The sequence below is a fragment of the Pleurodeles waltl genome, chromosome 3_1 (genome assembly GCF_031143425.1).
Source record: "Pleurodeles waltl isolate 20211129_DDA chromosome 3_1, aPleWal1.hap1.20221129, whole genome shotgun sequence".
Taxonomy (NCBI): domain Eukaryota; kingdom Metazoa; phylum Chordata; class Amphibia; order Caudata; family Salamandridae; genus Pleurodeles; species Pleurodeles waltl.
In genome coordinates, this window is record NC_090440.1 from 364678800 (window position 1) to 364695980 (window position 17181).

General features: G+C 45.6%; 1 protein-coding gene across 1 annotated transcript in view; it reads left to right on the top strand.

The window, feature by feature from the left end:
* The window catches only part of TRPM7 (transient receptor potential cation channel subfamily M member 7), a 1269618-nt gene that overhangs the window by 439957 nt on the left and 812480 nt on the right, over nt 1-17181 (top strand). Inside the window, exon 14 of the mRNA XM_069222535.1 lies at nt 4332-4472. Coding sequence (XP_069078636.1) covers nt 4332-4472 — 141 coding nt within the window. The remainder of the gene's footprint in view (nt 1-4331; nt 4473-17181) is intronic.

The window sequence follows — 17181 nt, forward strand, 5'->3', positions numbered from 1 at the left end:
GGTGAGTAGCGCGCTTTATAAATCTCTTTGATTGATATATATATATATATATATATATATATATATATATATATATATATATATTTTTTATATATCTATCTCCATAGATATATCTATAAATATATCCATGTAGATAGATATATCTATAAATATATCCATGTACATAGATATATCCATGTACATAGATATATATATATATATATATATATATATAGATCTATTTTTTTTAGTTGTTGTACGGTTTCCCAGGGAAACCCTATAACATCTAAAAAAAAATATTTCCCCCACAGGGGGTCACCCTGCCCATGGGCGACCCCCTGTCATTTTATTTTATTTTTTATTTTTTTATTTTATTTTTGGGGGGAAAAAAAATTCCCGGGGGGGGGGGGGGTTACCTACCTTTTTTTTTTATAACAAATATGCCTCCGGGGGGCTGTGCTGCGATCGGGGGCCAGGAAACAGTTTCAAAAGGCCTCGTAAGAAAGGGGAGAGTCTCCCCTTTCTTACGAGGCCTTTTGAAAGTTTTCCTGTCCCCCCCCGAACGCAGCTGCACAGCTGCGATCGGGGGCCAGGAAACACTTTCAGGAAGGCCTCGTAAGAAAGGGGAGACTCTCCCCTTTCTTACGAGGCCTTCCCGAACGTGGGGAAGGCCGTTTTCCCCATCGAAGCAGGAAGCGGCCGCAAGGTTGCTTCCTGCTTTGATGGGGAAAACACCTTTGAAACGTCAGCGCGCCTCGCGGCGCGCTGACGTCACAAAGGGGCGGGTGGGGGGCAAGGGGGAGACACGGAAGCTTCCGTGTCTCCCGGGGAAAGGTAAAAAAAATAAATAATAATCCTCGGGTGCGACGCACCCGAGGATTTATTGATACCCTTCCTGGTGTCGGCCACTGGTCGTGACCCGCACCAGGGAGGGTGTGTGGGCGTCGGCCAGTGGCCGACGCCCGCACCAAAAAGAAAGGTCTATGTATACAGTTATGGAACAGATATCTTTTTAGCATATTGTACAATAATTAACGTATTGTACAATAATTAAATTATATACTTGTTTATTGGTTCTAAGTAAACTAATTAACAGTTTTAAAGTTGAAATAAGTATTTATATATACTGTTGACAGATGTTATTGTATCTTGAGGTGCGTCCAATACCCATTTTCGTTTACATTAAATGCACATCAGAATGGATGACTGCTATTATTTGAGTGCACTTTAGGGCTGGATGCCCCATTGTAGGAAATTGCCTCTTTCTGGCATGGTTACCCCCTATTTGTTGCCTGATGTTGATGCTAACTTGACTGTGTGTGTCTTGGGGTCCTGCTAACCAGACCACAGCACCAGTTTTCTTTCTCTAAACTGTACCATTGCTTACACAATTGGCACACCCCTGGCACACAGTTAAGTCCCTTGTAAATGATACCAGTGATACCAAGGGCCCTGGGGCCAGGGGAGGGTTTCTAAGGACTGCAGCATGTATTATGCCACCCTAAGGGACCTCTCACCAAACACATGCACAGTGCCATTGCAGCTTGTGTCTGCTCGTGGGGAGAAAAAGGTAAAGTCGACATGGCATCCCTCTATGGGTGCCACGCCTACCAACCACTGTCTGTGTCATAGGTAAGTCACCCCTCTAACAGGCTATACAGCCCTAAGGCAGGGTGCACTATACCACAGGTGAGAGCATAGCTGCAGGAGCAATATGCCCCTACAGTGTCTTTAGTCCATTGTAAGTGCAGTTAAGCACATGGGCTAGGAGTTTGTCATTATGAACTCCACAGCTCCATAATGGCGTCACTGAAGACAGGGAAGTTTGGTATCAAACTTCTTAGCTCATTAAACCCCCACTGATGCCAGTGTTGGATTTATTACAAAATGCACACACAGGGCATCTTAGAGATGCTTCCTGTATTTCACTCAACTCTCTAGTGTAGGGCTGACCGGTCTGTGCCCACCTGCCACTACCATACAAGTTTCTGACCCCATGGGGTGAGAGCCTTTGTGCTCTCTGGGGTCAGAAAGAAGCCCTGCTCTGGGTGGAGGTGTTTCACACCTCCCTCCTGCAGGAACTGCAGTTCTTGGCAGTGAGCCTCAAAGGCTCAGGCCTCCTGTTACAGTGCCCCAAGGTGCTCCAGCTTATAGAGATGCCCGCCCCCCGTACCAAGCCCCACTTTTGGTAACCGGTTTGTCTGGAAAATTAGGAAAAACAAGGAGGAGTGACCACCGCAGCTAGAACAACTCAAAAGGTGTCCAGAGCTGAAGTGACCCCCCAAAATCCTCCATCTTGTTTTGTAGAGGAGTGACCAATAGGGATAGGAATGTACCTCCCTGCACAAAGGGGATGGGCACAGGAAGGATGTAGCCACCCTCACAGACAGTAGCCATTGGCTACTACCCTCTGACCCCTGCAACGCCTATAAATCTATTATTTAGATTCACCCCTGAACATTGCTCCTCAGATTCCTGGTGACTTCATAAAGAAGAAAGGAGAATTAAAGAGCCAACCCCAGCAGTGAAGACTCCAGACGACAACTGATAGTCCCTAGCCCTGCCTGCCTGTCTGCAGCTTCAAGACTCCTGCTACAAAAAGATGACCCCTCCTGCAGGACCAGCGACCTCTACAATCCCCCAGAGGACTACCTGCCCAGCAGAGGACCAAAATCTCCCAAGGACAGCTTCCCTCTACATAAGAAGCAGCCAAGAAATACTCCGGAACTGCCATGGATCCGCGAGCCATAACCACTATGCACCAGACACCCACAGCCCGTGTCCAGGTGGCTCACCGGTCCAGAGGATGTCCCCAGGTGATTCCAACTTCAAGTTCACCCTGGGTTGACCCCTCTTAAGGCCAACACAACGATGCCTGCAGCCTTAATCCGGAGGGACCCCCCTGACCGCGACTGGATCTGACGAAGATTCCCAAAGTTACACCTGTACCCGCAGACCCCTGGCCTGGGGGAATCCAACTGATGGTCCAGCAAAGTCCAGTAGGTGCCTCTCCTCCTTGTCCAGATTTATTTTTTTGCAACCGACCCCCTTGACCCAGACTGCAGCATCTCTGTGACCTCCAGGGTTCCCCTTTTGAAAAGCATTGGACACCCGATGCTGTGTTTGCACCCCACACCCGGCCACCCCTTGCAACTGAGGGTGTGTGTTTGGTGCTGACCTGTTTCCCCCTCCCCCCCACCCCTGGTGCTTATCTGAACCCCCACAGGCCTGTGCCCTGAAACTGCAGGTACTTACCTGCAGCCTAATTTCTTCAGAGTGCCCCCAGTACTCACTGGATTCCGTGGAAAACCGAATACCAACTTTTACATCTGCACCCGGCCGGCCCTGTGTTGCTGGTGGTGCACTTTTGGGGTAATCTCAGACTTTGACCTGTGGACATCCTGAACCCCAAAGACTGATAGTGTATGTCGAGTACTTATTTGTTAATTGTTCTAACACTTTTCCTCCCCTAGGAGTCTATTAGTTCCTATGAGAAATTGCACTGTCTACTTTTGACATTGAGAAGTGTTACGTGCTTGTAAACTGTTTTACCTGCAAAATCCAAAGTGCATTTGACAATTGAGCTTGATAAAAACTTAAAACTGTATTTACCTGCAACAAAGATCCCTTTGGTTCTAGAATATATATATATATATATATATATATATATATATATATATATATATATATATATATATATATATATATATATATGTAAAAACATTGGCCTGGAGTTAGTCATTGTCTGTGCCTCATTTCTTGACTGTATGTGTAAATGTTTTGCACTACCCTCTGATAAGCCCAACTGCTCAACCACACTACCACAAAAGAGAGCATTAGTATTATCTACTTTGGCCTCTGGGGATCCACTGGACTCTGTGCACACTATACCTAATTTTGGTATAATATATACAGAGCCAGCTTCCTACATCCATTACACTTCTCTGTACATTTTATAGCCAACTGTAGTGCATTGAGGGAAGCTTCAAAATCCTAAATGTTGAAAAATTGCACGTGCTGATGCCTATACCCTCTAATAAGGCTACTTTAAAAGCAGTGTGTGATTAACAATCTAGAGCGAATCAAGTAAATCATTTATTGTTGCGCTGGCATTGTAAATAGCTTTTATAGCTCATAGAAATTTTAAAGGAACTTTTGTTTCGACTGTGATCTTCTGAATGATGATATTCATTTTGGACCTCAAATAGAAATTGCAATGTAAACATTTTAAAAGAAAAACTGACCTGTTTCGTAAAAAAACAAAAAAAATAAAAATGACTTTGCTGGTGCAGATGGATTATATGTGTTACTTTATTCATGTTGTGGTAAATAAGAGTCTTTTATACTTCTAGGGAAATCTTCCTCCAGGATATAAAATTACATTGATTGATGTTGGACTGGTAATTGAATTCCTCATGGGAGGAACATACAGATGTACGTATACCAGAAAGCGCTTTCGAATTATATACAACAATCTCAGCGGCGGCAATCGGGTATGTAGTTTGTATTACAGTGTGATCAGTTACTTCCATCACTAGAAATAATATGAATATGCTCTCATCTGCATGATAAAGAATATTGCAATAGAGTCCTGTCTAACCAAACAAATGTTTAGAAAGTGTCTTTTAAAATGGCTGAGACCATGAACCCGCCCTCTGTCCCCCCTTTCCTGCATGGGATTGCAAGCAGCCAGAAACAAGAAACACATTACAACTTTAGTAGGCACAGAGATTAGAAACCAATATCTGGGCATATCTCTACTACTTAGGGAGACAGATTGATGCAAAAAGATGATGCATTTAAATGTTAGCACCTGTTATTTGTAACAGCCAGTAATTTGTGGTTTTTCCTTTCAGTCTATAATTTATCAGGGGTGCTCTTTTTTGCAGATGATTCCCTTCTCAGATATGAAACTGGACCTGGAAGTTTTTTAAAGCAATGAAATTCCACTGGCAATAGGTGGTTCTGTATGTATTCAACTGTAGAGCAGTGAGACACCACTGGAAGTGATGCAGCATATTCATATTTTGTACAATAGGAGCCAGTGGCAGCAGACACTTTTCTCTACACCTCACAGATTCGGGATCCAGAGCCAGAGGTTTCGCCATATTTTCTTTTTCCTCTCAAAAACTGGAATTCAGTGGAGCTTTGCTCCTTTTCTGGAGTTCTTGGATTTGAAGTGTGCAGGGGGGGGGGGGCAGTGTTGCTGGTAGGTAGTGGCTAGGAAAATATAATTCTATAGTGTGTGGTGTATTGGCAAGGATCAACATATCTGTAATTGTGCACAAATGCACCATTAGAATATTTATAGGCCTGAATCCAAGTTCTTTTGGCTGCCTTTAGTTAGTGGATGTGCAGATAGAAATCCCCAGGAAGGAGATAGTCACAAGAAGCATAGAAAGTGTTTTCCCTAAAGACACTTCACTACTCTTTGAATTCCAGAACTATTCTATAGAGATTTTAGATGTTGGACTAACTGTCCCCTATAAATCAGCCTAACTCCATTTAGAAAGTTTGTTTAAGTGGTATCTGTACTAAGTATGGATTAAGTTACTTATTTTCTTTAACACTCTCTGAGGGATACATAACTTCTTGCAGATTTCGTTTCATCCTCCCACCTTCCCTCGGTATGGGTGCTAATTGGTTGCTGTGTTGTATGTTCAGTTTAATTGGGTTCAGTAATATTCTATTCTCTGCCTCTGGAGCATAGATCAATTGTTGATCTGGAATCATCAGATCATGTATTGACTTCTATGGACCTTCTTCATCACTTCCAGCAGCATTTCTTAGATATGCAGCTTTGTCTGGAGAGCAACACCATGCAAGTGGTTCATATGGACTTTGAAGGAAACTAAATTTCTATTGGAAAATATTGTAATGAAGATAACTTATTCTTTCAGTTTATTTGACCCTTAAAGAATAAAACAGATGATATGCCAATCATGTTTCGGTCCTGCTGACAACAGTACAGGCATACTGCTGGTTAATATCCAGTCTCAAAAGAAGTACTTCAAACACCCAATGAGTTAGTGCCATACTTGCCCTCTGGAATGATGTGTTACATGAGTCAGTAAATAAAGCTTACTGAAGTACTTATGCCCTGCCATTTTCTTCTTACCTATGAGACTCACATGGACAATAACCTCTTGGTCTATTTCATAGAATCCTCTTTGTGATGACAACAGAAATAATTTGAGTCCTAGAAGTTTAAACATATAATCAAATCTTGTTTTAAAATAAAAAACATATATAAAGATTTCCACTATTTTCCTAAGGACATATTTTACATAGACCCGACTGGGGAAAGGATTCTGCCACTCTAATCCTCCAAGGCCCGCAGTCCTTAAATGTCCCCAATCTGTGGCCCAATGGCTGGTCTGTTTTGCACTAAGCTATTGAGAATTAATGAACACTGACTAAAAGATGGATTCTTTTTTCAAAAGAAACTATTTCTTTTCCCCTTAGATTTTGACAATAATCATGTCTGCTTTGTTAAAAAAAAAAAAAAAAACATTCGAAGTGTCTGAGGAGGATGTTGACTCAGTGACTGTTTTTTGCTTATTTATTCTCCATGATGTGCACAATTTTGATTATTCCTAGGCTGTGTAGTACAAAACACTCTGAGAAGTGTGAAGGTGCCTGGGCCCATACACTGCCCACTTATCTGGGATTGGTCCTTCAACCAGTCTAAGCCCCTAGTGCCTTGAAGCTTCCGCCTCGCCCTCTCTGCAGCCACCTCTTTACTCTCTCTCACACTTTCTTGTTTGCCATTCTCACTCTCTGGGTTGTTTTCTGCTCTCTGTCCAGTTTTGTGCATCTTTCTGTATTTAGTGCCTCTCTCTCCTTTGCAACTCTTTTGTGTTTACTGCTCTCTTTTACCATTGTTCTCCACGTCTGTGCCTCTCTTTAGTGCTGCTCACTCTTTTTGGCCTTTCTCCATTTCAGTGCAGTTTCTCTTTGTGCCTTTTGCCATCTCGTGCGCCTTTATCGTTTGTGCAATTTTCTTTTTTCAGCTTCCTTTATGCTTTTGTGCCGTTTTCCTCCTCCAGCTGCTTCATACCCCCTCAGTACCCCTCCCACCCCATCCTGGTCCTTAACTGCTTCCAAAATCTCACCCCCCCCTCTTCTTCTCGCTTCTAGAAGCCTGCCCACCACCCACGCACACTTCCTCCCTTGTGCTCCTCTGCCCTCCAAGGCCACACTTAATGGCAGCAGTTATGTGTCTGCGCAGTGGGTGCGGTTCTGCATTCCCCACAGCTGCACTGCAATAATCATCCGCTCGCTCTACCTAGGCCATCGTTCCACCAGCTGTAGCTGCACTGCACCCACATATGATAGTACCTTTCACAAGCACCAAGTGCTGCTTCACCTGCAGCTGCACACACACGCCCCTGTGCACCCATACACCAACATCTTCCCCGCCTACCCAGGCAATCAACTCACAACACACTAAACAATCATATCTACAACCCCTCTGTTGCATTATTCTCAACACCCACTCGCTCAGCAATCATGCAACTGAGATCTGTGATGTCCTCAGCAGTGTGTCAGATCTTCTCTTCCATAAGGAAACCTGGCTCAACCCTCTATCAGCACCCAACATCGCCGTGGCCATCCCAGTGGGTTACAGAACCACACGCCAGGACTGCCTTCACAAGCCAGGAGAGGGACTCACAATCATCCACAAGGCCACCATCAAATGCATACATCCACAAACAGACACCCCCTTCAATTAAATACACTCTGTAAAGAACCCTCACATATCGACCCCCCGGTCACAAATCAACTTCAGCAACCTCATTACAGACTTTATTGCTCCCTTCACTGTCAACTTTAAGGACTTCATACTACTTGGCAACCTAAATTTCCACCTTGAGGACACTACGGACACCTCCACAACCCTCCATGAAAGCCTGAACAACATCGGATTCATTCAGTTTGTGACGGACCCCACTCACATCGCAGGGCATACTCTGAATGCAATCTTCACCATCTGCAGCAGGATTACCTAGAACTATGCCTCACCGCTCACATGGACCAGCCACTCCATTATATACTTCCAAATCATTACACCACAAAAACTTGGAGAAGGAGATCACCAACTTCAGCAAATGAATCAAGAAATGTTCAGACTCCTATGCGCCCATCAAAAGCTACAAACAAAGAAGAACCAGCAAACAAACCAGCTTCTATTCAGAGGATCTTTGGAAATATAAATGCAGTTGCAAGCAACTACAAAGAAAATGTAGATCCAACCATGGTGCCGATGCCAGAACTGTCTACAAAGCTGCTCTGTGGCGCTACCACCAACTTCTGAGATACCGCAAAAGAAGGGACGTATAGAATGTGTAGAGACGAGCTCCAACAGCTGCAAGGAGATATTCTTGATTGTAGGAAGGTGTCCCTTTTTGGCATGTTTGCCCCCACGCTTTGCCTGGTACATGATTGATTTCGACTGAAAGTACAATGGGTTCCTGCGTTCCAGGTCCCCAGTGTCAGATCTGTTTCCCAAAATTGTACGGTTGTTTTTCCCCAATTGACACAACCTTTAGCACTCGCTGTAAGTCCCTCGTAAATGGGGTATTAAAGAACGGCCCTAAGGGTTGCAGCATGAATTGTGCAACCCTGAGGGACCCCTTACCAAACGCACACAGTGCTTCCATAGCAGGCTGTGTGTGTTTGTGCTTACAAGAGTGAAAACATGACCCGTCTCACATCGCTGTGTGCCACCAGGTCTACTTCCACTGCATATGATTATTGTAAGTCACCCCTAAAAGAAGGCCTTCCAGCCCTAAGCAGGGTGCATTATATTACATGTGAGGACATATCTGCATGAGCAGATATACCCTTGTTATGTCTTTGTTGATTCTTAGATATAGTAAGTGGAACGGAAAGCCATTTTAAGTACATGTGCTGGACACTGGTCAATACAAGTTCCCATGCTACATGATGACTTATCTGAACATAGGGATATTTGGTATCAAACATCTCGTATTAATAAACCTTCATTGATTCCAGTGATGGGTTTATTAATACAAGCACCCAGAGAGCACCTTAGAGGTGCCCCCTGAAAAACCTACAAACTACTAGTGTGTTGACTGACTGGTCCCAACCAACTCAGCCACCCTAGACAGATTTCTGAACTCTTTAGGTGAGAGGGAGTGCTCTTGGAGGCCAGGAACAAAGCCTGCTCTGAGCAAAGATGTTGACACCTCCTCCATGCAGGATGGGCATTCCAGGGTGGAGAGTTTCAAAGACCTTTTTTATGTAGCCCATGTTTCTCCTGATGACAGAGATGACCACCTCCCTGTCCTAACCCCAGTTCTTGGTGGCAAGACAGGCAGTAAAATTTGTAAGATTAAGAAGGGGGGTGCCCACACCAAGCCAGACCCACCCATAAGGTGGGCTAGCTGGTGAGGACACTACTTTACTTTTCAGATTCCTCCATCTTGTTTTGGACGGAATTAGCATTCTAGGTTCAGGGTTAGGCCCACTTCCCAACGGAAGTGGTCATATAGAAGGTATGGACACCCTAAAGGTATGCAACCCATTGGCTGCTACGTGTACCTCACTTTATACTCCCCTAAATTAAGTATTCAGGTGAGACCGCTGACCACCAAGAACTCAGATTTGATCGATCAAGAGAAGGACGAAGAAGAGTCGCTGCCTGAGGAGAACAGTAGAAGAGCCGAGAACTTTTGGTGCAAAACCCTGCCTGCTTGTAACTCTCTCGACAGTCGTGACAGAGTGACTCGCCTTGCAGACTGGAGAGCTACTAAAGCCTCAGGTCGCCTGCTAGCACCTTGAAAATTGCCGCCAGGCTCCCTTGGAGTAGAGAAGCTAATTCTCTGCAGACCTCAGGCACGACAAACAGAGCTCGGTCCACCTCCTTGTAGCTGTCTGGCCCGACAACGCGGCAGACGACCAAGAGAATTTACTACTGCTCTGGAGGACCAGATCAGTCGCCCCACAAAGTGTAAAGCCACCAGGACCAACTGGAGCCATGCAGCGCCAACCCCCAGGGTACCAGACATCCTGCACCAAGCACCAACAGTGAGTCCAGTCGAGATTTCCACTGCACCAGGACCAAGCAGCCATAGAGGGACATTCTCACCAATGAGACCCACTTTGTGAGTGGCCCCTCCCAGCTGTTGGCCCCTATCTCCGAGGAGCATATTTGCACACCAGCCTAGTTGCCCTAGCCATTCTGCACCAGAGCCCCCTGGTTTGTGTTCCGAGGAACAGGCTGTGACTCCTTTACTGTGGTGTGCCCTGCTACAAACTCACCAAGACCCTGCTCCCGGTAAAATCCAAGCAGTTCCTGAAGAATTGCTAGTAGTAATTTGGGCCTTGGCCCACTGCAACTCCACATCCTAAAGGTGAACCCCTGAAACCACCTGTATGTATCAGTCTTTATGCTTTTCTGAGTTTTCCTTTGAAAGGTTTGCATTGTGGGTAAAAGCGCACAGGTTTGAACATTTTACTTACCTGTGAAAATTGATAACAAGTTCTTGGTTTTAAAACATATAAAAAAACACTCAACCCAAGACAAACTGTCATGCATGCTCCTCACCACCCACTCACTCAGCAAACAGGCCACGGAAATCTGAGACATTCTGAACAGCAGCATCCAAGCCCTCCTTTTCTTGTGAAATCGTGGCTGATTGCCTACACATACTAGTCGCAGTAATTTTTAGAGGAACCGTCAGCTGCACCACACCCACAGAGAATGCAACCCCCTCCATTGGGCGAGTCTCCAAATCCCTCACCCAAAACAGAACCCTCAACTACTGTCCACCTGGGCCACAAGGAAGATTAACCATCAGTGCTGATTTCGTCACCCCTCTCCTCTCGCCATTGACTCCAAAGCCTACATCTTCCTATCAATCAATCAGGAGTATAGTGTGGCTAATGGAGGCAGGTGCGTACTGTGTCATGAGAAACTGTGTCGAAGGAGGCAGAAAGATCCAGGAGGATGAGGGCGACTGTTTCGCCTCTTCCTAGGAGATCTCAACTTACTCCTGGAAGACCGGAGTGACCCCCAGCTCAACCACACTTCTCGAAAGCCAAGGAAACCTCAGACTGACAAAACACATCGCAGGAGCCACACACACGGCCAGACACACCCTCAGCCCTGTCTTTGCCACCTTCAACAGCATCTAAGTCACAGCAACCACACCTCTCAGCTGAACCGACAAGCTGTTGTCCATTTCCAGATCAACATCCCTCACCAAACGAAACCTGCCACCTCCAGTCTCCCCAGCCCCACCTGGAGCAGCATTTCTGAATCGAATTAGCCCCACCCACTGCGCATAAACCAACCCAACCCCACTGGAAACCTAAACAATAGGAAGCAGCTCAAGAAGTGGATCACTGACTGTGTCGACTCCCTGGCACCCCACAAGCACAACAACCCAAAAATTACTTGGAAGAAGGCAAATTGGTACACAAAGGAACTCCGTTCAACCAAACAATACTGCATACAACTGAAAGAAAGATGGAGAACCGATCACAAAGAAACAGACAAGGACACCTTCAAAGTGGCAGTGAAAATCTACTGCCAGCAAATCGCAGAAACCAAGAAGGTGCCCCTAGCAGAGCGCCTTGGTAACTGCTCCAGTAGCTGTAAATAAATCTTCACAATCCTCTGTAAATTTACCACACCAGCTTCCACCACCAAAAGCATCACACACTCCCAAGACCTATGCGACAACCTCGAAATCCTTCAGCAACCAAATTGACACTATCTTTAGCAATTTTGACCCTCAACTGAACTCCAGCAGCCTCGCCTACACCCTACCCACAAAAACCTTGGAATCACCCAGCCTACATGGAAAATGATCAACACAGAAGAGAGATCATGAGCCAACATCATGGGAACCATTCACTCTGGAGCCCCGACTGGTCTTTGCCCCACAATATCTATAAAATGGGAACCCCTCCGATCAGCTAAGTTCTTACCCACACCCTGAACACATCCATCACCACCGCAAAGTTCCCTGAAGCCTGGAAAAATGCAGTGGTCAGCACAGTACTAAAGCCCCACCGAGCTAGCAAACTACTGCATGATCTCCCTACTACCTTACCCAGCTAAGGTAATGAAGAAAGCCATCAACCAACAAATCGCTGAAACTCTACACTGAATCCTGAGCGCCACTCAATCAGGCTTTAGATCCAGTTACTGCACTGAGACTACCCTCATCGCAGCATCCAACAACATCTGGATTATCCTCAACCAAGGAGAAGCAATAAGCAATGGACTGCATCCTGCTCGACCTCTCAATTCCTTTGACTTATTCTCAAACTCCTCCCTGAATCAGAAGATTACGAGAAATAAGCTTTCATGGACCCCCTCTCAACTGGATCTGGTACTTCCTCACCGGAAGAACACAAAACGTCAGCATGCTATCCCTCACATCGGAAGGCAGGAACTTCATCTGTGGAGCCCCCCAAGGATCATCTCTCAGCCTAACTTAGTTTACCATCTACATGTCCCACTGGCCGACATCATCAAATCATACAGTGTCTTTCTAAAGGAGATGACACCCAAGTGATATTCTCCCTGATAGACAAGACTCCCATGGGAAAAACAAACTTCACCACCTGCACGACTACAGTAGCCACTTGGATGAGATCCAGCTGCCTCAGGGTCAACTCGGGCAAGACCGCAGTTGGGATTTTCTGAAGGAAGACCACTGCAAAGGATTCCATTTGGTGCCCATTAGAACTCTGTTCCACACCAGGTCCCACCCTCCTTGCCAGAAACTTAAGAATCATCCTAGACGATAAGCACGACAGGACAGCCCAAGTAATTGTGGTGACCTCCACCTTTTTTCGACATTCTGAGTATGCTGCAAAAAATCTTAAAGTGGCTACCAGAGAACACCAGGAAAACAGTCACAGTTGGTAGAGTTGACTACGCCAGTGCACTGTACCTGGAAATTACCAAAAAACTCCTGAACAGACTCCAAACCATCCAAAACAATGCAACAAGACCGCATCCTCAGTGCACTCAGTGAACTCCACACCTCAAGGAACTTCACTGGCTCCCCATACACAAACGCACTCAGTTCTCTCTCTCTCTCAGCTGAACTCTCACTAGTACATCTACTCCACATACACAAAAACTTGCCCCATTCTCCTACATCTCCCCCAAAGCATAGAAAGACTTCCCAAAGCACATCAACGCCTCCTCATTGGTTCTTGAGTTCCGCAAAAGCTGAAGACCTAGCTTTTCGAATACATTTTCCTTGGGAGACCACTGCCTCCCCATATGAAAACTACCTGGATGCCCTCTCAAGGTAAAGAAATATACATAACATACCAAGTATTGGAACCCCTGGGGATCAATCAGTAAATTTTCACCTTTAGCAACCATTTAGGGGTCCAGAATGAGAGTGGATAGGTCAGATTTGAGGCAATCAGTGTGACACCTACTATATTTCCTAAAAACCTACATGGTCTGGAGAGTTCCACGTCCGCCATATACAGAAGTATATAATCTGCATACATTGAGATGCTACGCTTCCTATCACAGTCAGTTCCCCCCAAGGGTGTCCTTCCTTACCCAGCAGTGTGCAAAACATGGCTAGATTAATTCAATCATTCCATTCAACACTTTTTTTGCATACTTTAGTGTGTCACCCCAAGTGTGGCGAGTATTCCCAGACATGGGTCCCATGCACACTGTGTAAGTAGAACCAAGCTATTCCCGGCTTATGAACCCTAACTAGAGTGAAACTGGTCCTAGGTTGCTTGTGTTTCCGGTTCAGGGAGGCCTTAGCCTGCCATTTTGGTCTGGATGTTCCTATTGGAGGACAGTCAAGAGTGATTTGCACATGTCTGGGTCCAAACTGAGATTAAATGGTGTGGAAAATGATGGACTGGATGAGGCCCTGAGTTGATTCCAGTGGCTGGAGTTAATTCAAACATTCCATCCATCACTTTTTGTACACATTAGTGCTGTTCAAGCACAGCATTTGTGTAAAGTGATGCTTCTTACTGCAGGTAGAACTGGGCACTTATAACATGACCACAGTGAACTTGGAGGTTTCTGCTTCCTACTCTCATCCAAATCTCAGACACTGCAATCAGGGATAGACAAAAAAGCAGGTCAAAATTAAGAATGGAGTTATGGTGTGCTCCATTATTTTTTGTTTTTGCTATTTACTGGTTTGGTTTCTGATTCCAGTTTACACGGTGGCAACGGATGTGTTCTAGTGTTTGAGCACCACAAATAGGCACAATTTGATTTGAAAAAACTGGAGGGATGTGCAGCTAAATGAAGTCACTGTTGCCTCTTGTCTTTTGAAACTGTGACAACAGGCCGGCCATTGCAGCCTGTGTGAAATGGTGCATAACCCTTTCCCTCCAGATATAAGGTTTGCCTTATATCATAGTCACTGCACTCTGACCCTGTAAGTCACCGCTAAGGACTTCAGCCTTAGGGCAGGGTGCATGGTTCTAAGTGTGACGGACCCTAAAAACCCTAGACTCCATTTCTAGGTTCCTAGGCTTTGTAAATGTTGGGAAGCCATCTTAAGGTATGTAGTGGACACTGGTCAACACAGGTTGTTCAACTACACAATGGTTTCACCGAACATAGGCATGTTTAGTATCAAACATGTTGGAATCATGCAACTACAACGATTCCAGTGCTAGTTGCATAATACCATGTACTTTGGGGGTTCCCTAGAAAATCTCTCTCATAGCCTGCCTGTACAGTCTTGCAGGGTCTGCATGCAAGCCTATGCTGCTGCCGATCCCAGACACTGTTCTGCTCCCCATGCTGCTGAGCCTATGTCGGGCAGAAAAAGGCAGAACAAATGATTTCCTGTAAGATAGAGGTGTGACCACCTCTTCTTTAGGAATATATGTCTCTAGGTTCCAGTGGGGGTGCCTCTGAGTGTTACCAGACTGCTTTGAAGGGCACCAGTACAGAAACCCTCAGTTCCCACTCTAGCACGGCACCACACAAAGGATGGGGGAGTGACCAACCTGCTGCCCAGCTCCTCCCCTAGGGAGGTACACAGAGCTCTGCCAGGTGGCCACTTGATTCTGCCATCTTGGAAATACAATGAGCAGAGGTCTGTAGGAGCATCTGACTGGTCAGTTCAGCTAGGTGATGTCCCTGACCCCTTCTAATAGGTGGGTCACTGCTGTAAGTGTCCAAACCCCTTCCTGGGCTACCTAAGGGCTCGTCTGAGGGTGGGACCCTAGATTCATCTGCAAGGCTTCAGGAGTTGTCTGCAAGTCTCTTCTGCAAGTCACTTTTGCAACCTGGACCCCGGAACTGCTGCTGTTCTTTGCTGGAACCAGAAGCAAGACTGTAACCAGCAGGAGGGCTTCTACTGCAACTTTGTTTCCAAGTTCTGCAAGGACTTCTGCAACCCCATGGCTGTGCATGCTCCAGAGTCACTGGGATGCTGCAAGCAAGAGGGTTCTTCCCTTAGAGTGAAGGAGTCACTCCCCTGCATCTGCAGGCACCTCAGTGACCGGACTGGCTTGTGGACTCTGCTCTTCCACTGAATCTTCAAGGCTCTACAACACAGATGATAGTTCTTTTGCTCTCCGGAGGTCTGACCTATCTTCCTTGCAACTGGGAAGACTGTGGTCCCTTGCTGGAGCTGCTTGGCTGGAACCCCTGTGCACTGCATCTGTTTGTCTTTGCCAAGGCTTCTTGGCTCTTCAGTCCATATACCTTCTAGCTCCAAGAAGCCCCGGCCTCCAGCACTCTGTAGCTCCAAGAATGATGTCCTCTCTGCACTTCCTGCGACTTGGGCATCCCTCTTTGCTGTGCTGTCGAGGCCTGCCTGTGACTCCCTGTGCCTGCTGCCATGGGGTCCTGCTGGGAGCTTCACCAATTCCTGATGGTTCTCCAGCATGCTGAGGGCTGTCCCTGACCTACCTGCTAAAGTTGAGTCACCTGGACTTGCTGGTCCCCACAAATCCTGCAAAGTCCATGCAACGCTTCCCTGCCTTTGCCAAGGCTTGTTGGTGGTCCCGGGTCCCGCTGATCCCTGTGCAATTCGGCGACAGGCATGGTACATCTCGTGGACAACTTCCTACATCACATGGACTCCACAGCTGCACTTCTTCGTCCACCGTCCTAAAGAAACGCATCTTGAGAAGGGTAGGAATTGCCGTCCTGCACCACCTGGGCACCTCCGTGTGGGTTGGACTCTGTCACCCCTTTCCTTATGTCCTCTTCTTCAGGAATCCTCATCTGGGTTCCACTGACCTGATCCACGGGCCACAACAGCAGCTGGACAACCGAGGTCCCCATTGACTTCAACCGGAGGTTCCAACACAACTTTACCTCCATGATTCTGGGCTCCCTGCTGTAGGTACTCCACTGTTCTGGGCATTAACGGAAGGGGGCACTATCCAAACTTCCTTGTCCCAATGGGTTTCCTCGGGGTCCTCTGGGAAGAGTCCTAAAACGCGAAAACTACTTTCACCGGTTATATTGACAGTGACCTGAGATTACTACTCTGCACACAGGTGCCTAGAGAATCCAGTATTAGATGGAAGCACTCAAGCCCTCATCAGTTAGGGTGAATGTAAAACATATCAAAACCACAGAATCCATTGATCCATTAAGAAGGTCTTCTTCTTCTTTAATCTTTCGTTTAAGCAAACACAGCCAAGCCAACACGTGCTTCGTCAGGGTACATATCTCCCCTTGGACTTAATCAAGGCTTCTCTCAGCTGTTAACAATTTATAATATCCAATCAACATAATGTTTAAAATAATGTTTAAAATAATTAGTAAGTCCAAAACATTTTTCTAAATTTCTTATTAACAACTTGCACCCAGTGAAATATCAAATACACTTATATGTGGTGGAAATCCAATACACAATGTGCGATCCTATATAGTTGTGATAGTTACATTTTACTTATAGTACTTATAAGTAGACCTTCATGCACCCATGAGTGGAACTCTCAATACCCGAAGCACCAAAGTGCATGTATTTAATTAGATACAATTAGATACGTTTGCTAAAGTTACCTGATGTACTGGACTTCGTTTATGTATTTAGAGTTATAACTTAGATTAAATTGTCTGCGAGCACAACTAAAGTGCAAATAAGAAAAATACAGAGTTTAATTACTCTATTTCTTGTTTATTTTTTGCAGCTTTAAATTTTTCTTATTTAAACAAGAATTGCTAAATATCTCCTTTGTAGTACTTACACT